This window comes from Halichoerus grypus, chromosome 8 (assembly GCF_964656455.1).
Source record: "Halichoerus grypus chromosome 8, mHalGry1.hap1.1, whole genome shotgun sequence".
In the NCBI taxonomy this organism is placed as follows: domain Eukaryota; kingdom Metazoa; phylum Chordata; class Mammalia; order Carnivora; family Phocidae; genus Halichoerus; species Halichoerus grypus.
In genome coordinates, this window is record NC_135719.1 from 91,136,812 (window position 1) to 91,160,038 (window position 23,227).

General features: G+C 40.5%; 1 protein-coding gene across 3 annotated transcripts; it reads right to left on the minus strand.

The window, feature by feature from the left end:
* Positions 1–860: 860 nt before the first annotated feature.
* On the minus strand, positions 861–21,705 carry EAPP (E2F associated phosphoprotein). Of its 3 annotated transcripts, XM_036072548.2 has the most exons (6): positions 21,505–21,704; positions 15,327–15,508; positions 14,208–14,303; positions 12,581–12,698; positions 8,242–8,355; positions 861–1,504 (listed from the first exon to the last, which is right to left on the minus strand). In XM_036072548.2, exons 1-6 carry the CDS (start codon positions 21,576–21,578, stop codon positions 1,228–1,230), a joined length of 861 nt encoding a protein of 286 aa, XP_035928441.1. In that variant the 5' UTR covers positions 21,579–21,704; the 3' UTR covers positions 861–1,227. The 3 variants fall into 3 exon arrangements, with proteins under 3 accessions (XP_035928441.1, XP_077909682.1, XP_035928443.1); XM_078053556.1 differs by lacking the exon at positions 14,208–14,303 and having other exon boundaries at positions 21,505–21,705; XM_036072550.2 differs by lacking the exon at positions 12,581–12,698 and having other exon boundaries at positions 1,367–1,504; positions 21,505–21,705.
* Between the last annotated feature and the right edge of the window lie 1,522 nt (positions 21,706–23,227).

The window sequence follows — 23,227 nt, forward strand, 5'->3', positions numbered from 1 at the left end:
GTTGTCTGCCTTTGGCTCAGGTCATGATCCCGGAGTCCTAGGATCGAGTCCCACATCAGGTTCCCTGCTCAGCAGTGCGTCTGCTTCTCCCTCTGCTCCTTCCCCTGCTCATTCTCTCAAGTAAATAAGATCTTTAAAAAATATATAGTTTCTGACTTTATTCCACTCTACCATATCTCTATTAGATATCAGGACCCTGAGTTTCCTAATGTTTTTGGAAACAGTCCAATCATTCTTTTCAAAAGCACAGATGCCTACAATGCAATTTCCTCCAAGCTGTCACTAATGATTTTTATATTATTAATACAAAAAAGGAAAAACAATACTTTGGTTGCTGGCAACAGAAATTCCAGAACAAATGGGGGCACAAGAGGCAGCAACAGGACTTTTAAGTCTAAGGGTCGAGGGTGAGGTTGCTCTTCCTCACCATAAATTTCTATTTACTGTGTTAATTCACTACATTTAGAATACTGTTAACTACGCAATCCTTTTAGGGAAAGACCTATATTATATTAATTACTCAAAGCACCTGGCAATATTAACTCCATGTAACTGTAATAGTTACTAAATATTGTCACTCCATACTATGGGGTAGAAAATAAATAAAGATACTTCTTAGCAAAAACAATATACACATGGGGCGCCTGGGTGGCTCAGTCGTTAAGCGTCTGCCTTCGGCTCAGGTCATGATCCCAGAGTCCTGGGATCGAGTCCCACATCGGGCTCTCTGCTCCACAGGAAGCCTGCTTCCCCCTCTCCCACTCCCGCTGCCTGTGTTCCTGCTCTCACTATGTCTTTCTCTGTCAAATAAATAAATAAAATCTTAAAAATATATATATATATATATATATACACAGAAGCCAGGAAATAGTTTCTTGTTTAATCACACCACAAGTATAACCAAAATAAAAATAACATTGAAACAAAGATTACTTGTAACTCCAGAACATTTTAATTCTAAAGAGCTTTAATATATAAAAAGCCCCATCATTTCCAAGTGCCCCTCAAAAAGGGAATGAATAATCAGTCCCATCAGAGCCGGGGGGAAAAAAATTTTTTAAGGGGGTGGAGGGATGAAGGTTGACAACCATTCTCTTTCAAAAAGATAAACACTGCGTCCTCAAATAACCACTCAGAATGTCACTTGATATGAATAGGCAGGAGGAAAATAACTGTCCGTATTTGCCTCATATACTGTATTGGGCAATTAAATGCCAACTCAGCTATTTAAGAATGACTTGCTAAAACATTGAAAAAATGAAAGACTTCATCCTTGTCATAGACTGCCACTTCAGTGGAACATTCGGTGCACATGACTGGGTGGTAGATTTCTTCCACTTGTGCCTCGGCCTGCTCTGCAGCATCTTCATGGTTAGACCTCATTTTCTTATGGCCTCGCCTTTTCTTCCTGTTCTCTGGGATTTTGTATCTTAGAACCTCCTCTTTGTTGACAGAACAATTCATCACAAACATTGCTCTATACTGAGTTTTGTAGGATTCGTGCCTAAGAGGAAAATGAAATGGAGAATTTGGATTTGCATTCTATTTTAATAGGTTATCCATTTAGATCAAAAAAATTTTATTGAAGTATAGCTGACACAGTGTTACATTAGTTTCAAGTGTACAACACAGTGATTTGAGAAGTTTACACATTACGCTATACTCACCACGAGTGTAGCTACCATCTGTCAAGGTACAATGTTATTACAATATCACTGTATTTTATCCCCATGACTTATTCACTCCATACCTGGAAGCCTGTATCTCCCACTCCCCTTCACTCATTTTGGCCATCCCCCACCTTGCTCCTCTCTGGCAACCATCAGTTTGTTCTCCGTAATTATGGGTCTATTTCTGCTTTTCATCTGTTTGTTCGTTTTGTTTTTTAGATTCTATGTATAAGTGAAATCATAAAGTATTTGTCTTTCTCTGACTTACTTCACTTAGCATAATACCCTTTAGGTCTATCCATGTTGTCACAAATGGCAAGAGCTCATCCTTTTTTATGGCTGAGTAATATTCCACTGTGTATATATACCATATTCTCTTTATCTATTCATCAATCAAAGCACACTTGGGTTGTTTTCGTATCTTGCCTACTGTAAATAATACAATACACACAAGGCTGTGTATATCTTTTTGAATTAGTCTTTTCATTTTCTTTGGATAAATACTCAGTAGTGGAGGGGCGCTTGGGTGGCTCAGTCGTTAAGCGTCTGCCTTCAGCTCAGGTCATGATCTCAGGGTCCTGGGATCGAGCCCCGCATTGGACTCCCTGCTCAGCGGGAAGCCTGCTTCTCCCTCCCCCGCTCCCTCTGCTTGTGCTCCCTCTCTCACTGTGTCTCTCTTGGTCAAATAAATAAATAAAATCTTTTAAAAAAAATAATAAAACTCAGTAGTGGAATGAGTGCATCATAGGTTATTTCTGTTTTTAATTTTTTGAGGAACATCCATACTGTTTTCCACAGTGACCATGCCAATTTACATTCCCACCAACACTGCAAAAGGGTTTCCTTTTCTCCACATCCTCACCAATGCTTTTTCTTTTCTTTTTCATTTTAGCCATTATGACAAGTGTAAGATGATATCTCACTGTGATTTTGAGTACATTTCCCTGATGATTAATGATGTTGAGCATCTCTTCATGTGTCTGTTGGACATCTATATGTCTACTTTGGAAAAATGTCTATTCAGTACTCTGCCCATTTTAATCAGATTATTTGGGCTTTCTGGTGTTGAGTTGTATCAGTTCTTTATATATTTTGGATAGTAATTCCATATCGAATAGAGCATTTGCAAATATCTTCTCCCATTCCATGAGTTGTCTTTTCATTTTGTTGATGGTTTCCTTCACTGTGCAGATTTTTATTTTGGTATAATCTCAACAGTTTATTTTTGCCTTTATTTCCCTTGCCACAGGAGACATGTCTAGAAAAATGTTGCTATGGCTGATGTCAAAGAAACTACTGCCTATGTTCTCTTCTAGCAGTTTCATGTTTCAGGTCTCACATTTAGGTCCTTAATCCATTTTGAGTTTATTTTTGTGTATGGTGTTAGAAAGTGGTCCAGTTTTCCCAGCACCATTTATTGAAGAGACTGTCTTTTTTTCCCCATTGTATATTCTTGCCTCTCCATATGGTTAAAATTTGAGAACACAAAAAACTTACTGAAGTACAACCAAAATAAAAACATGAGAACAAAATGGGAAATTTAAAGAAATGTTAAGAGTTATTTTAAGAATAGGAAAAAACTTGATAATAGAGAATAAAGAATGAGGGGTGCCTGGGTGGCTCAGTTGTTGAGCGTCTGCCTTTGGCTCAGGTGGTGATCCTGGGGTCCTGGGATCGAGCCCCACATCAGGTTCCCCACTCAGCAGGGAGCCTGCTTCTCCCTTTCCCACTCCCCCCACTTGTGTTCCTTCTCTCGCTTTGTCTCTGTCAAATAAATAAATAAAATCTTTAAAAAAAAAAAAAAAAGAATGAATATATCCTCTTTTCTACTGCTTTAAAAGTAACTTTTATCTCTGAAAAAATTATTTGCTCTTCAAACTTAGAAAGACAAGAAACTTGAGAGCTAATGTTTAAACGATCTTTGTCTTTTCACACTGTGGCCTGAAACTCTGCCCTCCTCTCATTACAAGTGGTGCCATTCTTGGGGCGCCTGGGTGGCTCAGTCGGTTAAGCATCTGCCTTCGGCTCAGGTCATGATCCTGGGGTCCGGGGATCAAGCCCCAATTCAGGCTCCCTGTTCAGCAGGGAGCCTGCTTCTCCCTCTGCTCCTCCCCCCACTTGTGTTCTCTCTCTAATAAATAAATAAAATCTTTTTTAAAAATTAAATTAAAAAAAAACAAGTGGTGCCATTCTTGTCACCATTTTAGTAAAAGAAAACTTAAAGAGCTTCTGACTTTACAATGTCTACTCTTGGCTTTACTCCAGCAGTCCACAGAATAGATACTGCTTCATTTGTTCTCCTCATACATTCAATATTTTCTTACTTCTTTCCCCACCTAATAAGTTGGTTTTTTTCCCCCTTAAACCTCATGCAACAGAAATATCTATCTGGCTAAACACAGTGAACTCAAGTTATACTTTCATTAGTTCCAAAAGTTGATCTCCACCACCACCACCACCACCACCCACCAGGAATTTAGACTATGCAAGCTGGTACTTCTCCAAGTAAGACTGTAAAAATTTCATTTATACTCCACTGGATTGGAATCCTGTATTAACATGGAATGCAATTTTTACCAAGGCCAATTTCTATTGTTATATTATAAAACAACTTCTTTTGAGTATAGGAACTCTATAATAACACGGTTTAATTTGCAAGAGAAACAACTGAAGTACAAAAACATTGTACTTTTTCTGCATTTCATAAACATGCTGAGTGTCAACTTATATACAAAAACCTTGACAGTTCATATGGAAAACACAAAATTTAATTGTTGCAGATGATCAAAAACCTCAAGCTTGGGACGCCTGGGTGGCTCGGTCAGTTAAGCATGTGCCTTCAGCTCAGGTCATGATCCCAGGGTCCTAGGATCGAGCCCCACATCGGGTTCCCTGCTCGGCGGGGAGCCTGCTTCTCCCTCTCCCTTTGCCTCTCCCCCTGCTTGTGCTCTCTCTCGCTATCTCTGACACTATCTGTCCCTCTCTATCAAATAAATAAATAAAATCTTTAAAAAAAAAAAAACCTCAAGCTAGCTAATAAGGTAAACTATATCTGGCTATTCATTAGTTCCTAGAACAAATCCACCACCTACTTAGTTTCAGTTTCATCACTTAGTTTCAGTTAACTTGATTCAAAACATGGACTAAGCTAGGCATTTATGAGGCCACCAGAAAGAGGGGGGAAAACAAAAAGGAAAAAGGAAAAGGGTTAGTTAGAGTATATTTGATTAAAAGAATGAAGGGGAGCGCCTGGGTGGCTCAGTCCACTGAGTGTCCAACTCGATCTCGGCTCAGGTGTTCATCTCAGGGTCATGAGTTCAAGCCCCACATTGGGCTCCACTTAAAATAAAAGTGGAGCCTACTTAAAATAAAAAATTTCTTAAAAGAGAATGAAGGGAAAAAACTCATGATCATCTCAATTGATTCAGGAAAAGCATTTGATGAAATTCAACACCTATTCATGGTAAAAACACCCAATAAACTAAAAACAGAAGGAAATTTCCTCAATACAGTAAAGGCCATATATGAAAAATCCACAGCTAACATCATATTCAATCATGAAAGAAAATTTTTCCTCTAAGATCAGGCCGAGACTAAAAAAGTCCTGCTTTTACCACTTCTATTCAACATAGTACTGGAAGTTCTAATCAGAGCAATTAGCTAAGAAAAAGAATTAAGAGGCATCCACACTGGAAAGGAAGAAGTAAAATTATCTTTGCTCACAGATGACATAGCTGCACAATACTGTGAAAGTAGTTAATGTCACTGAATTGTACACTTAAAATGGTTAAAATATGGAACAAGAGTACCAACTCTCACCACTCCCATTCAACACTGTACTGCAAGTCTAGCCAGGGCAATCAGGCAAGAAAATCAAATAAAAGATATCCAAATAGGAAAGACAGTTGTATGTATCTCTGTCTGCAGATGACATAATCTTTTACACATAGAATTTTAGAGACTCCACCAAAAAAAAGTTAAAATAAATATGAGGGGCGGGTGGGTAGCTCAGTCGGTTGGGCAACTGCCTTCAGCTTGGGTCATGATCCCAGGATCCTGGGATCAGGCCCCACATGGGGCTCCCTGCTCAGTAGGAAGCCTTCTTCTCCTTCTCCCTCTCCTTCTGCCACTCTCCCTGCTTGTGCTCTCTCACTCTCTCTCTCTCAAATAAATAAATAAATAAAATCTTTAAAAAATGATAAATAATAAAATAAAATAAATATGAAATTCAGGAAAGTTTCAGGATACAAAACCAATACACAAAGATCTACTGTGTTTCTGTACATTAACAGTAAACTATCTGAAAAAGAAATTAAGAAAACAATCCCATTCATGATGCCATCCAAAATAATAAAACACCTGGAAATAAATTTAACCAAGGAGGTGAGAGATTTATACACTGAAAACTGTAAGACATTCATGAAAGAAATTGAAGAAAATACAAGTAAATGGAAAGATACCCCATGTGCATGCATCAGAAGAACTACTATCATTAAAACGTCCATACTACCCAAAGCCATCTTAGTCAATGCAATCTTATCAAAATTCCAATGGCATTTTTCACAGAAATAGAAAAAAGCCTCAAATTTGTATGGGATCACAAAAGACCCCAAATAGCCAAAGCAACCTTGAGAAAAAACAACAAAGCTGGAGGCATCACACTTCCCAATTTCAAACTGTACTACAAAGCTATAGTTACCAAAACAGTATAGTACTGGCATAAAAACAGACTCACGGACCAATGGAACAGAACAGAGAGCCCAGAAATGAACTCACACATACACAGTTAACTAATATTTGACAAGGGAGCCAAAATTATTCAATGCCAGATAATCTCTTCAGTAAATGATTTTGGGAAAATTGAATATTCACATGCAAAAGAATGAAACTGGACTCTTGTCTTACTCCACTCACAGAAATAAACTTGAGGGGCACCTGGGTGGCTCAGATGGCTAAGCATCTGCCTTCGGCTCAGGTCATGATCTGCAGGTCCTGGGATGGAGCCCCACATCAGGCTCCCTGCACAGTGGGGAGTCTGCTTCTCCCTCTCCCTCTGCCTCTTCCCCTACTTGTGCTCTTTCTCTCTCAAATAAATAAAATCTTTAATAAAAATAAACTTAAAATGGATTAAAGACTTAAATGTGAGACCTGAAATTGTAAAACTACTCAAAGAAAACATAGGGAAAAAGCTCAACATGGGTCTTGGCAATGACTTTTTGGATAAGCACAGCAACAAAAGCAAAAATAAACAAGTGGGACTACAACAAGCTAAAAAGCTTCAGCATAGCAAAGAAACCATCAACAAAAGGAAAAGGCAACCTATAGAATGGGAGAAAATATTTGTAAATCATGTATCTGATAAGGGGTTAATATCCAAGAAACTCATACAACTCAATAGCAAAATGAAATAAAATAAAATAAAAATTGGCAAAGGACCTGAACATTTTTTCCAAAAAAGATATACAAATAGCCAACAGGTACATGAAAATGTGTTCATCATCCTTAATCATCAGGGAAATGCAAATCAAAACTATAGTGAGGTATCACCTCACACCTGTTAGAATGGCTGATTCTAGGAATAGGCTATTAATAAAAAGACAAGAGAAAACAAAAGTGAACCCTTGTGCATTACACGTGGGAATATAAACTGGTATAGCCACTCTGACAAACAGTATGGAGGCTCCTCAAAATATTAAAAATAGAACTACCATATGATCCAGCAATCCCACTTCTAGGTATGTATCTGAAGGAAATGAAATCACTATCTCAAAGAGATGTCTGAACCCTTCCCCCGGCCAGGTGATCAAGATCAACATTAACAGTCATAAATCTGTTGATTTTTTTGTTGTTGACAGTCCGTGCCCTTGATCATCATGTTGTACACTTCAAACTTACACAATGTTATATGTCAATTACATCACGGTAAAGCTAGGAAAAGATTTTAAATTTTTAAATGGTCTAGTTGACAATAAGTTGAATATCCAAATGACGCACTCTTTAATGAAAAATTTTTAATGGTTAAAATAGTAAATTTTATGCGTATTTTATCACAATTTTTTTTAAAAGAGTGTATTTGACAGATTATGTCATTCCACAACATATATGCAGTTTCACTGAATCCTTGTCAGCACTAGTAAGTGCTTTATTAGAAAAACTATTTGTAACAGAACTACATATAACCAAAATTATTTGTATAAAAATCAGTCATGAAGCAGCAAGGATATAGGAGGAGAGAACTTTATCAGAATTCCTAAGTATAGAGGCACCTAGGTGGCTCAGTCGGTTAAGCCTCTGCCTTCAGCTCAGGTCATGATCCCAGGGTCCTGGGATCAAGCCCTGCATCGGGCTTCCTGCTCAGAGGAGAGCCTGCTTCTCTCTCTCCTTCTGCCACTCCCCCTGCTTGTGCTCTCTCTCTCCATCAAATAAATAAATAAAATATTAAAAAAAAAAAATTCCTAAGTATATACCTCAAAAGTGTATTTGATTTAAACAAAAGACCACCAAGTTTTTTTTTTCATTGTGTGTGTGTGTGTGTGTGTGTGTGTGTGTGTGGTCACCCTTTATTCATTACCTTTGGCAATCAAGACATAGTGTGGTCATGCAAGCAGGGCAATTCAAGACAGCGTCACTATTTGGAACAGGCTGCTGTTGTTGATGTGGCCTCTGTATTCCAAAACCATGGTAGCTAGAATAGAAAAAGAAAAGGGCAGGGGGTGGGGGGGAACGACACACACACACATGAAAGTCAGATCCTGATTCTCTCTTTTTTTTTTTTTTAAATAGGCTCCACGCCCAACATGGGGCTTGAACTCACAACTCCAAGATTAAGAGTCACATACTCTGGGGCATTTGGGTGGCTCAGTTGGTTAAGCATTGAACTCTTGATTTCAGCTCAGGTCATGACCTCAGGGTTGTGAGATCAAGCCCCATGTCAAGCTCCACTCTGGGCGTGGAGCCTGCTTAAGATTCTCTCTCTCCCTCTCCCTCTGCCCTTCCCCACCCCTCTCTCTCTCTCCCCCTCCCTTAAAAAAAAAAAAAAGTCACATGCTCTACCGACTGAGCTAGCCAGGTGCCCCCAAGATCTTGATTTCTAATGCCACCCTCCAATAAAAGAAACTAGTACTCCTAAGAGAAATGACTGATCCTAGGAATAGGCATACGAAATGAACCTGGAGCATCTGTACTGCCAGAAAGTAAGGAAGTGCTCAAAAACAATGAAGTAGATATGTCAAGGGGGCACAAAGTCAGCTGAAAGAGTTCCCAATGGCCAAAGCTGAAACAATTAGAACAACATAATAAAGCAGTATTGGATTATAACCCAAAGTATAAATAAATACCCATGAGTCCATACTGATATAAACGATTGAATGAATGAATGAATGAATGAGGGAGGGAGGGAGAACAGACAAATCTCCCATATGGAAGAATAATTTATGAAGATACTCTCCCCTCAAGGAAGTGGAGCATTAACTCCCCACTCCTCAAGTCTGGGCTGCACATAGGGACTTCCTTCCAAAGAGTACAGTATGGAAAGGAGGAGTGAAGAGTAACTTTACAGTAGAGAAACCTGCCAAACAATTTCTCACCAAGGTGATCAAGGTCAACAATCATAAATCATGTTGACAGTATGTGCCCTTGATTACAATGTGATGAAAATGGCACTTTATCTCTGTGGTCTTCCTCACCAAAACCCATAATCCCAGTCTAATCATGAGAAAAACATCACACAAATTCCAACAAAGTGGCCTCCTACAATATACCTGACCACTACTCCCAAACACTGTTAAGGTCATCAAAACCAAGGGAAGTCTGAGAAACTGTCATAGCCAAGAAGAGCCTAAAGAGACATGACAACTAAAAGTACCACAGTGATCCTGGATGGGCCCTTGGAATCGAAAATGTGCAGTAGGTAAAAACTAAGAAAACCTGAGTAAAGTATGGACCTTAGTTTATAATAATGTATAAATAGTGGTTCATTAATTGTGACAAATGTACATATTAATGTAACACGTTAATAACAGGTGAAACTGTGTGCGTGTGTGTGTGTGTTGTTGTTGTGGGAGGGTATATGGGAATTCTGTATTATCAGCTCAATTTTTCTGTAAATTGAAAACTATTCTAAAAAATAAAGTCTCGGGGGTGGGAGGGATGGGGTGGCTGGGTGATGGTATGTGCTATGGTGAGCTCTGTGAATTGTGTAAAACTGATGAATCACAGACCTGTACCCCTGAAACAAATAATACATTATATGTTAATAAAAAATAAATAAAATTAATTACTTTAAAAAAATAAAGTCTCTTGGGGCACCTGGGTGGCTCAGTCAGTTGAGAGTCCAACTTTTGGTTTCGACTTGTGTCATGATCTCGTGGGTGGTGGGACCGAGCCCGGCATCGGACTCCCTGCTCAGCGGGAAGCCTGCTTCTTCCTCTCCCACTCCCCCTGCTTGTGTTCCCTCTCTCGCTGTCTCTCTCTCTCTCTGCCAAATAAATAAATAAAATCTTTAAAAAAAAAAAAGGCCTAAGTGCTTAAAGACTTTTGTCCTTTTTGCTCCTTGTTGCATTCAAGAATCTAGAACAGTATCTAGTACATAGTAAGTGTTCAAAAAACATTTGCTGATTGCAAAAATATAGCACAAATCTACTTATGAAGGTACTAAAGTATAAAAGTACATGTTCTTAAAAGGGACTTATGGTAAACTCCCGAAACCGAACAACAAATGATAAATCATTTGGCATTACTTCCCAAACTCTTTACATGTCTCTGGGGGAAAAATACTGAAAACATGTGGTACATATTTATAACTGTTGTTAAATCCCTCCAATGCTTAGCAGATTTCAAAACCCAAACCCAAGAAAGTAACATATTCATTCAATAGATACTTAATGAGTGCCCATTTAACAAAGTGCAAGATGTCTGGGATAGAGCAGTGAACAAGACAGGCATGATCACTGCCCCTGTGGCACTGAAAATGTAGTGAATTCATTATTTTAAGTTGCTTTCCGTGGTCTTAAAAGGCAACTACTGCTTGATGCAGGAATGTGAATAAAGCAATAAAATGTTATTTCTTCTCAAGATTATAAAACAAAAGGGGCACCTGGCTGGCTCAGAGGGTAGAACATTTGACTCTTGATCTTGGGGTCGAGTTCAAGCCCCGAGTAGAGTTTACTTAAAAAAAAAACACACACCATTTTTTTAAAAATTACAGAACGATGAAAATACATTCCATCTTACCTCACTGACAAATTCTGTTACCAGAATCAAGAGCTACACTGTAATTTCCTTAACTATCTCAGGATCATTCATAGCACTCAAAATGTTCATTTTACCCTGGGGTAATCAAAAAGTATTCATTAAATAAAGGCAAGGTGCAGCTGGAGGAAATGGTGCAGAGGTAAAACCGGGAGAAGAAAAAAGACCAAAGTGGGACACTGGAGGCTAAAAGGTAAGGTACAAACACCCAACAACATCAAATTCTCTCTGGACTTAAAAATACTTGATTTATCTTTTGTTGTTCAGTTTTCAAGAGCTTACCATCCTGGCCCCTACTACCTTAGCTGAATCAAAGCTTCCTAGAGTAGGACTCCAGGGTTTGCATTTCATTCTTCTGAGGTGATTCTGAGGCACAGCCAGGAGAGGGAAGCACTGGTAACAGTGGTATACTGCCCACCTTTTAGTTTTATGACAAACCAACCTTGGTAAAATCAACCTGGAAAACAAGTACGGCATTTCCTCTTGGGATGATGAAAATGGTTTTGAAAACCAGAGGTGGTAGTTACACAACACTGTGAATATACTAAATGCCACTGAATTGTTCACTTAATTTTAAATTAATTAAATGATTAATTTTATGTTATGTGAATGTCACCTCAATTTCTAAAAAAAATCAAATTTGGGGCACCTGGGTGGCTCAGTCGTTAAGCGTCTGCCTTCAGCTCAGGTCATGATCCCAGGATCCTGGGATCGAGTCCCACATCGGGCTCCCTGCTCTTCGGGAAGCCTGCTTCTCCCTCTCCCTCTGCCACTCCCCACCCCCCACCCCGCCTAACTCAGGCTCACTCTCTCTCTCTCTCTCAAATAAAGTCTTTAAAAAATCAAATTTGTAAATAGTTAAAAAGAACAATTCAGGTATAAAATGTAACATCCACTCTTCATCCACATAAATGTTTTATCTCCAAATAATTTTAAATTGTGTCTATTTGAGAAAAGTCAGCTTTGTTTCTTGAATGGAGAGACTGACCACAGCAGTTTGAATTCAACAACAGTTTTTTAAAAATAAATCATCTGACAGGCGCCTGAATGGCACAGTCAGTTAAGCATGTGACACTTGGTTTCAGCTCAAGTGGTGATCTCAGGGTGGTGAGATCAGGCCCTGCGTCAGGCTCCATGCTCAGAGCGGAATCTGCTTAAGACTCTCTCCCCATCTCTTTCTGCCCCTCTCCACCAAACTCATTCTCTCTCTCTCTAAAATACATAAATAAATCTTTTAGAAAAATTTAAAAAAATAAATCATTTGACTGAAATTTGCTGGTAATTTTCAAAATAAATAATTGAGCAGGTTTTTTTCCAAAATTCTTTTTTTATGTATGTATGTCTGTATGAACATATACACATACATTCAAAATGTGAATGTAGGGGCGCCTGGGTGGCTCAGTCATTGAGCGTCTGCCTTTGGCTCAGGTCATGATCCTGGGGTGCTGGGATCGAGTCCCACACTGGGCTCCCTGCTCTGCAGGAAGCCTGCTTCTACTTCTCCCTCTCCCCCTGCTTGTGTTCCCTCTCTCACTGTCTCTCTCTCTGTCAAATAAATAAATAAAATCTTAAAAAAAAAAAAAAAAAAAGGTGAATGTAGTGAAAATCATCTTTTAATCCTTTTTCTCCAAAGATTCTAAATATTCGAGTTCAGTTCTTACCCTCTTCTCTGCGCATCAACCCAGGCCTGATCCCTGCTATCTTTTTCAGGGTCATAGAGTAGCTCATCATTTGTTGGAATCCTGTGTCGGTTTTTCTTTTTCTTCTTGGTCACCTGTGCTAATTTTGAAAATGTTAAGGATATGGCTAGGTATCATGTCTAAAGCACACACTTCTTTAATACAGAACGTAGAACCTTCAAGCTACCTTTTTTTTCCTATGTATATTTTCCTTAAAAAAATTTTTTTAACTATTCCTCCAAATAAAGTTCTTGTCCAATTAATAAGGGATTAAAATGAAGATGACAGAGGAGGAAAAAACTGTTTCTTCACTAAAAACATGTTATCTGAAGAACTGAACTCAAATAATGAGAATTCAGTCTCAGAAAAGCCACTCAAAGTAAACGAAGACCAGAAACTTTTTGATGTTATAAATTCTCAACAAGTTCCCATACAGAAAATGCTACTGAAATCAGAATAAAAGTATTTCAGGGTCCCTGCGTGGCTCAGTCATTGAGCGTCTGCCTTCCGCTCAGGTCATGATCCCGGGGTCCTGGGATCGAGTCCCGCATTGGGCTCCCTGCTCAGCGGGAAGCCTGTTTCACCCCCTGCCTGCCTTTCCTTTCCCCCTGCTTGGGTGCTCTCGCTCTCTGACAAATAAATAAGTAAAATCTTAAAAAAAAAAAAAAAAAAAAAACAGAATAAAAATATTTCAAAAATGAGTGAAAAAAACAGGGGCACCTGAGTGGTTCAGTTGGTTGGGCATCCGACTCTTGATTTCAGCTTGCGTCATGATCTCAGGGTCATGAGATCAAGCCCCATGTCAGGCTCCACACTCAGGGTTAGCCTGCTGGAGGTTCTCTCTCCCTATGCCTCTGCCCCTGCCCCAACTCACACAAGTAGGCATGCACGTGCACAGTCTCACTCTCTCTCTCAAAATAAATAAATAAAATCTTAAAAAAAAAAGATGAAAAACCACTACGGTTATCCACATGCACTAGACTTTTAAAGTACTTAAGTAGGTTAATATTTAGGTAATAATATATAAAAATATAAAATTATTTCTTGGGGTGCCTGGGTAGCACAGTCAGTTGAGCATCTAATTGTTTCTTTACCATATAAATGTGTTACTTGTGCATGCCAGTGTAATTCCTGATACAATTAAATCAGTTTTAACTCTTATTATGTTCACCTTTGCTCACATTTTATACAAAATCAATTCCAGAGAACAGAGAAGCCGATAAAAAAGCAATGAGAAAAACTTCTGCAAAATATAAAGATTATCTAAATTTCTATATTTTCTGTAAAAATACAGAAACTATTTGTCGGCGTGAAAGCAAATGTTGCTGAGCTAAGGAACCTTAAGGAAGAGGGGGGCCACAAGCCCTGAGGAAGTCAGGACTGAGTCAGGACACACTCTCCCTCACCCCTGGAATGCCCATGCAGCATCCTTGCTGGTCCCATGTCCTCATATGTGCATTCCCATCAATTCCCGCTTTTGTTTTCACATCAACAGCGTACAATTTCTTAAAAGATAAAATTCAGAGGGAAATTCTAATATCCAATAATTGTTAGGTAAACCTTTTTTCTACAAAATGTAACAGCTAAACCTGGTAAACATGCTACTTACCTGTTTTGTCTTCATCCTCAGAATCAGAATCAAAATATATATCATCATAGTACCTTGTCAGAGCTGTTCCAACTTTTCCAGTTCCTGAGGAAGACCCTATTTACATAAGGGCAGTTTACAGACTAAACCATACACAACTGACAAGAAAAAAAAAACTCAATTTATTCTTCCATCACCTCAAAGTAATTATCAACTCATTCCCAATCTCATTTGGATGAAAAAATACTTTCACATCAATGACTTACTGAATTTCTGTGCCCTATGCAATTACAGAGAACTATAATTGTTAATTACAGTAATGAAGTGTTCCAAATCATGAGAAAATTTTTCTCTCACCCTTCTCACAAATCTAATTCAATAAAATAGCCTATTCCTAGGTTGCCACCATACATATCTCTACGTTTCAGCCATGCAGTACACTGTTAAGGACAGGAAATAAACATCTCGTTGTAAGCGACTGCAGGGGGAAGAAAATAAGAGCCCTACAGAGAGGCAGGGGGGCATGATTGAAGGACACACTCTTCTCTCCTCAGTTGTGCCTAGTGCCACGACTCACACTATATTCATGTCATCACATGCCTGTGTCCCTAATTCTTCCTCTTAATTAACATCTTCTTTTGCTTTTATTATTACTATTACATATACTTTCAGTTCCTAACATGGAAACCAAAGCTGAGGCACAAATCAGTTTTTGGGTCAGGTACACTTTACATAAAAACGAAGTACCAAAATGAAGTGTGTTTCATTACTTACTAACTTTCATTACTTACTTACTAAAATGAGACAGGAATTTGTGGTGACCATTCAATCTGCTATATCAGTGCTATATAACCCTAAAAATACCTCTATAAGCTCGTGTGTCTTTTTTATCCTGGGGTAAAAATTACAAAAGGGAATCATGCAAGTAAACAATACTAATAGTGTCATTTCAACAACACAGGAAAATTCTTCACTAGTCATCAAAGAAAACTATGCTCAAGTTGCCAAACATATTTATTCATTCACAATAAATATTTATTGAGCACCTGCTCAAAGTGCTGGTGACACAACAGAGCATAAGGTTCCTGCCCTTGTGGAACTTAGAAAAATATCTATATGAAAATCTAACTAAAAGTTTACCTGTTTCCAGAGAGGATAACTTGTCCTCCATTGTTTTTATGGTGGAATTTAATTCGGCTTCCATTTCTTTTTCAAATTCATCTTCACTAGATGATTCACTTTCTCCAGTAAGACATTCTCTGATGAGTTTTCGTTTTTGATCAGGAGTTCCATGTAAAAGCACATCCACTTCATCTTCAGAACTAGTATGCATTTAAATCATAAGACATATGAATACTAAAGAATTAAAATAACTTGAAACTCCCATCATCTCACTGCCCAACAATTTTAAGTTTTAAAAGGTTGCATTTATGTATCATATTACATACAGCTATTCTCATTTAAAGATCAACCATTTCTCGGGGCACCTGGTGGGGGCTCAGTCAGTTAAGCAGCTGCCTTAAGCTCAGGTCATGATCTCAGGGTCCTGGGATCAAGCCCCCTCCCCACCCCGGGGTCGGGCTCCCTGCTCAGCAGGGAGTCTGCTTCTCCCTCCCGCTTTGCCCACCCCCTCATGTGCTCTCTCTCTCAAATAAATAAATAAAATCTTAAAAAAAATAAAGATCAACCATTTCTGCATATTTCCAAATGTATTTCTTTTTTTAAAAAAAGATTTTATTTATTTATTTGACACAGAGAGAGAGTGAGAGAGAGAGCACAAGCAGGGGGAGCGGCAGGCAGGCAGAGGGAGAGGGAGAAGCAGGCTCCCCACTGAGCTAGGAGCCCGATGCAGGACTCGATCCCAGGACCCTGGGATCATGACCTGAGCCGAAGGCAGCCGCTCAACCGACTGAGCCACCCAGGCGCCCCTCCAAATATATTTCTGATGTCCACATAATATTTCCTCTTATAGATGCTATACATTTATTTCTCTTTGCTATTACACTACAATGAATATCTCTGTAGGGTATATGTAATTTTGCTTCTGTTGATTTCCTTAGGATAAATGTCTAGAATTAGACATAAAAACATCTTTCTAACTTCGTGAATTATCACACTGTTTTCCAAAAGTATTGCACCAATTCATAATTCCATCAGCAATGAAAAGTTCACTTCGTACAACTGCAAGTTTTTTAAAACTCTGAGTACTTAAATAAAACTTAATATATGTAACCAATATACAGCTAGTATACCCAAACAAAATGTTAACAGATAGTAATTAGATGTTACAATTCTAAAGGCATAATGCTACAGAGAACTATAAAGAGAAAGTTAAATTATATTACAAATTCTCCTGAGCAATTACTGCCAATTTACTTGGCCTTTTGCACCTGGTTTCCCATCAATAACAATATGACAGAATTAAACCAGGTATCAGAAAGAACGAAATGTTATCAAAACGAATGAAACACCCAAGATATTTTTAATACAATCAATAGTTCATAAATAATGTTCAATTACTTGTGGTCTGATGAATAGTTACAGACTACCTCTGGTTTTTGTTTCTCTATTTTCTTCTTCTAGAACAATGCTTTTAAGCCTCCAACAGAAGGTAAATCTGAAAAATGCAATTCACACCATTCAATTTTGCTAATGATAGAGGCCTTAGCCAGATTCTACTCCCAAGAGAATTCCCATCTAACATTCCTCATCCTGACCCATATACTTCCTCCTTTACCACTATATTCATTTGGGTCCTCTTAACTCTGCCTGTCCCACCATATCCTAAGATCTCCAGGCCTCCAAACTCTTTTATTTCGTTCTACTCTTAATCCTGCTGCCAGAATGTCAGTCCTAAAAAACTCTCATCACATCACTACCCAATTCTGAAAGAAATCATCCATGGCCAAATCTCTGAACACAGCATTCAAAAGAGCCTTCCCCATTTGGTTTCAACTTATCTTTCCAACCTTACCTCTCACCCCTGAATTACGCCAGTGGTCTCCAACTGGGGGCCATTTTGCCCTCCAGAGAACATATGGCATAGCTAGACATTTTTGACTGTCACAACTAGAGGTGAGAGGATGGGCTACTGGCATCTAGTGGGTAGCAGTCAGGGATACTGCTAAACATCCTACAGTGCACAGAACAGCCTCCCACAACAGACTTATCTGATCCAAGATGTCAATGCTACTGAGGCTGAGAAATTCTGATCTATCCTATATTCCAGTGTTTCAAAAGTGTGCAAAGTAGATTATCTTAAGGAGTATGAGGATGGGGCGCCTGGGTGGCTCAGTCGTTAAGTGTCTGCCTTTGGCTCAGGTCATGGTCCCAGAGTCCTGGGATAGAGCCCCGCATCAGGCTCACTGCTCAGCAGGAAGCCTGCTTCTCCCTCTCCCACTCCCCCTGCTTGTGTTCCCTCTCTCGCTGCATCTCTCTCTGTCAAATAAATAAATAAAATCTTTAAAAAAAAAAAAAAAAGGAGTACCAGGATAGACAGGCCACTAAATAAGACAGTTTCTTATAAAACTAAACACGTAACTACCATACAACCCAGCAATGACACTCCTTGGCCTTTATCCCAGAGAAATGAAAACTTACATTCACACAAAAACTTGAACATGAATGTTTAGAGATCCTTTATTCACAAAAGTCAAAACGAGAAATTATTAGACATCCTTCAATAAGGGAATGGTTAAAACAAATGTGAAATAGTCGTCAGCAATAAAAAAGGAATGATTTACTGATACCTACAACAATGTGGATGAATCTCCAGAGAATTGTGCTGAATGAAAAAAGCCAATCCCAAAAAGTTACATACTGCATGATTCCATTTATATAATATTCTTAAAAAGGAAAAAATCATAGGGTGCCTGGGTGGCTCAGTCGTTAAGCGTCTGCCTTCGGCTCAGGTCATGATCCCAGGGTCCTGGGATCAAGCCCCACATCGGGCTCTCTGCTCAGCGGGAAGCCTGCTTCTCCCTCTCCGACTCCCCCTGCTTGTGTTCCCTCTCTCGCTGTGTCTCTCTCTGTCAAATAAATAAATAAAATCTTTAAAAAAAAAAAAAAAAAAAAGGACAAAATCATAGAAGTGGAGAACAGATTAATGGTTACCAGCATTTAAGCAGGGCATGGTGGGGCAGGAAGTTGGCAATGAGGGATCCTTGTAGTAATGGAAATTTCTATATTTTGACCATATTAATGGCTATCCCAGTTGTAATATCATACTAAAGTTACTAATGTTAACATTGAGGGAAACTGGGGTGCCTGGGTGGCTCCAGTCGTTGAGCGTCTGCCTTTGGCTCAGGTCATGGTCCCAGGGTCCGGGGATCGAGCCCCACATCAGGCTCCCTGCTCTGTGGGAAGCCTGCTTCTCCCTCCCCCTCTGCCCCTGCTTGTGTTCCCTCTCTCGCTGTGTCTCTCTGTGTCAAATAAATAAATAAATAAATAATCTTTAAAAAAAAAAAATTGAGGGAAACTGGGTAGAGGGGACACAGAATCCCTCTGTATTATTTTTTGTTTAACTTTTCTTGTGACATAATTTACTGTCATAACGTGGACGGAACTAGAGGGTATTATGCTAAGCGAAATAAGTCAATCAGAGAAAGGCAATTATCATATGATCTCACTGATATGAGGAATTTGAGAAACAAGACAGAGGATCATAGGGGAAGGGAGAGAAAAATGAAACAAGATGAAACCGGAGGGGGAGACAAACCATAAGAGACTCTTAATCTCAGGAAACAAACTGAAGGCTGCTGGAGTGGAGGGGGGTGGGAGAGATGGGGTGGCTAGGTGATGGACACTGGGGAGGGTATGTACTATGGTGAGCACTGCAAATTGTATAAGACTGACGAATCACAGACCTGTACCCCTGAAACAAATAATACATTATGGTAATTTTTAAAAAATTTACTAAAAAAAATAAATAAAAAATTTACTGTCATAAATTCATGCATTTAAATATAAAATTCACTGATTTTTTTTCTATATACTATTTCTTACAACTACATGTGAACCTACCTCAAAATAAAGTTTAGTTTTTTAAGAAAAAGATTAAATCACAAGGCAAGAGAGTTATTTTTATTACAAATTTTCTCTACTCCTTGTGATTATTTCAAGAAAGTCTCGGCATTTAGCACCGCTAGGTGAGGCAATGCAGTCTGGGCCATGTACATTCTTGCTGAGTGTGTCAAGAACGCAAGGTTCTCGCCACTCTTCACCCAGGCCATTTCTCAGGGTTCTGTTTGCAGTGTGCAACCTCGAGGGATAAGGTGATGTCTCTCTCCAGGAGAAAGAGCAAGCTTATTTACTGACTGCTGTAAAAGAAGTGGATTTTCCAAGCTCGAGTGGTCCTTAGCCATGATGCAAGCCACTGAAATGTGTAGCATCCACCTGGGCCTCTCCGTGCAACCCCTGTAGGAGCTGGGAAGTAACAGCAACCAACACGATCATGATGCTCATGCTGCTTGCGCTGTGAGTAGTCCCTGACCCACCAGTCTCATATCTTCTGCCAGGTTCCATGAACTGGCTATAAAATATTAGCTTATAAGTAGGGTAAAATCAAATCCTGACAGACACATCTTAAACACCTCTCGAATCTCTCCAATCTCCCTTTTTAAGACAAGCACTGGATTCAGAGCCCTGAGCAGGCAATACTGTCTAATACCACTGTTCCATTTTCACAGTATTTATTCTTACATTTACCTTACCAGTGGCAACTGTCACAGGATTAGAGAGCTTCTTTAAAGAAACTTAACCCCCCCCCAAAAAAAGAAAAGAATTTTAACAACAAAAATCTTAAGGAAAAATATTAAATAAGTTGTAACACAGGTGAATATGAAGATGGTAATGGCTGAATAACTCAAGTCCAGGAAATACTGCTATATTTCAATCAAACTGAATTACTAACTGAGGCCTACTAATTGATATAGCTCCTTTCACAGACCAGACCCATTACCTAAAACTCACAGGAAATCTTAGAATCCATCCTCATTCCCCACAAGAGAAATCTTCACAGCAGTCCAAGCTCCCCAGCCTACAACCCGTCCCCAGGATAATATGAGGAAACATTATGACTGGAAGGACAGTTTCACAAAAAGCTTAGTTGGACAGAATGTTTTAGAGTTTATGGCCAGGATCTGTTGCCAGCTTTTAAAAAAAACAGATAAATGTGTCAGGAAGTCTCTTGCCAACATAACTGCAAGTTTCGTCCAGGTAGGGTTAATCCCTCCTTTCTGGAAATTTCCCCGGAACTTCATTTGTGTCTATCTCAGGTCCTCCTTTTCTACAATAGTCTTGAGAGATAACATGCTTATTTCCAAGATAGATATGTTCCGAGATACGTCTTATTTCCCCTACTACACTGAGAGCCTATAGAAAACTGTAGCCTTGAGAAAGCATACAATAGGTGCTCAAAAAAAGCCTGCTGTAGGGGCGCCTGAGTGGCTCAGTCGTTACGCGCCTGCCTTCTGCTCGGGTCATGATCCCAGGGTCCTGGGATCGAGCCCCGCATCGGGCTCCCCGCTCAGCGGGAAGCCTGCTTCTCCCTCTGCCACTCCCCCTGCTTGTGTTCCTGCTCTCACTATCTCTCTCTGTGTGTCAAATAAACAAATAAAATCTTTAAAAAAAGAAAAGAAATTCTAGGGGCGCCAGGGTGGCTCAGTCGGTTAAGCGGCAGCCTTCCGCTCAGGTCATGATCCCAGGGTCCCGGGATCGAGCCCCACAACGGGCCCCTTGCTCAGCGGGAAACCTGCTTCTCCCTCTCCCTCTGCCTGCTGCTCCCCCTGCTGTGCTCTCGCGCTCTCGCTCTCTGCCAAATAAATAAATCTTAAAAAAAAAAAAAAAAAAAAGCCTGCTGAGTATTCCCTTGCCTGCTAAGTATCCCCTTATTTCTGTTTATGGCAGTTTAGTCTTCAAGAGGGTCACTTCACATTAAGTCCCACTAGTCTCACAACATACTTAAGATACAGCTATTATATTTCCTTTTTACAGATGAGGAAAACGAGGGTAAGTGACTTGCTTTCTCTCACACTGCCAGTAAGCTGCAGAGGCAGGATTCGATCCCAAGGCTTTTGAAGACTTAACGCGTAATTCCAGAACATCCCCGTACCCCGCGCCGATGTCGGCCCCGCCTCCCCGGGGCTGCGCAACCTCACCAGAACCCCACTCGGCGTCCCACAGGCGACAGCGGGGCGCGACAGGCGCTCGAACCGCTCGGCCGAGGGTCAGCAAGGGCCTAGCAGGCGCAGCGACTGGAGGAGGCTAAAGCCTGGCCTCGGCCCGAAGCCTCGGAAGCCGGGACGGGGCAGGGGCCCACCTGCTCAAAGCGGGTTCCTCGTCGCTAGGCTCCTCAACTGCGTAGGGGTCGTAGTCATCCTGGAGCCGGTTCATGGTGGCCTGCACCCTCCGACACCGACTACAGGCGTCCGCACAGCAACTGTTTACACCGCAGGTCCCCCCGCTAAAGAGTCCGCAACTCCACTTCCGCCCACACTTCCTTGCTCTCCCTGTGCGTCTGCGCAGATCGTCCCAGTGAGGGGGCGGGGAGAGAGGACGGGTCTTAGTCTCGCCGCCGCGGTGCGCGGCTTCCACGTAACCCGGACACAGCTGCCTAATTGCCGATACTAGGAATCGGCACCCTCCTAAGTGGCAGTCTACGAGATGAGCGCTCTATGTGCAGTGTCTCACGTCGTGACGTGAAGAAGCAGAAATCTAGATGCTGAGGGACATGCAGCCAGAAATCTGGACCAGTAGGTCCCCAGACACTGACACCTGCTGTCCCTCCAACCTTCAAGCCTCAAGCCCTTTTGCCTTCTTTTACCGCGCGGCTATCTCACCTTCACCACTATTCGCTCCTCGGTCTCACTTCGGCCCGACTGTCTACTGAAAAGTTGCTAGGCTGTCACCAGTTAATTCCTAATTACCTTTTCTTGGCCTCTTCTCAGTTCCAACTTTTGATTGGCCCTTGTCCGCTTCCGCTCAATACTTGAGATGAGGTAGATGATAACTTGAGATAAGGCCACTTGATTGTGAAACTGTTTGCTGCCCTGTTTCTGTACTGGCCTGTTCTCAAGCTCCTGTCCCTCTTCATGATCCCATTCAGATAACGACCCGTTTTATTTGGTCCTTGCCCTCTCCTCAGGTACTATAATGGATTTCCAGTTGCCTGGGTAAATACTCTCCACCGCTGCCCCACTGGCCATTCAATCAATATAGCCCAAACCCAACTCAGCATCTTCCACCCCATTTCTATACCTCAGTAAATAGCTATTTTGACTCTTGATTTCTGCTCATATCACTTCCTCCATCCTTACAACTCCTATAGACTTGAATCTTGGTTGACTCCTTCCTCTGTCCCTCCATGAGCCCTCGATTCCCAAGTCCTATGGCTCGCTTAGTAACGTCTCTTTCATGCACATCCCATCTCCCCACCTTTCACCCTGACTACTGATATACTCTCCTAATTGACAGCCTTGTTTGCTTTTCTTGCCTCTCCAGTCTCTGCCACTCTCTACTGGCAGAGTAACCCTTTCCAACACAGCTTTGGTCTGGACAATTACCTTCCTAAAAAGTCCTAATAGTTTGGGGTGCCTGGATGGCTCAGTCGGTTAAGTGTCTGCTTTCGGCTCAGGTCATGATCCCACAGTCCTGGGATTGAGTCCCACATTGGGCTCCTTGCTCAGAGGGGAGCCTGCTTCTCGCTCTCCCTCTGCCCCTCCGCGCCCCGCTCATGCTCTCTCTCGATCTCACTCTCACTCTATCTCATTAATAAATTTTTAAAATATTTTTTAAAAAGTCCTAATAGTTCACCTTTACCTGCTGATCTGTTCATCTTATCTTGCTGTATTCTTGGCTCTCCACAATGCTTCAAAACATCATGCCAAACTGATATCCCTACACATATCCAACACAATTTGCTGATTCAAGAGTATGTCCAAGAAAAGAAGGAAAGGAAAGGAAAGGAAAGGAAAGGAAAGGAAAGGAAAGGAAAGGAAAGGAAAGGAAAGGAAAGGAAAGGAAAAGAAGACTATGTGTCATGC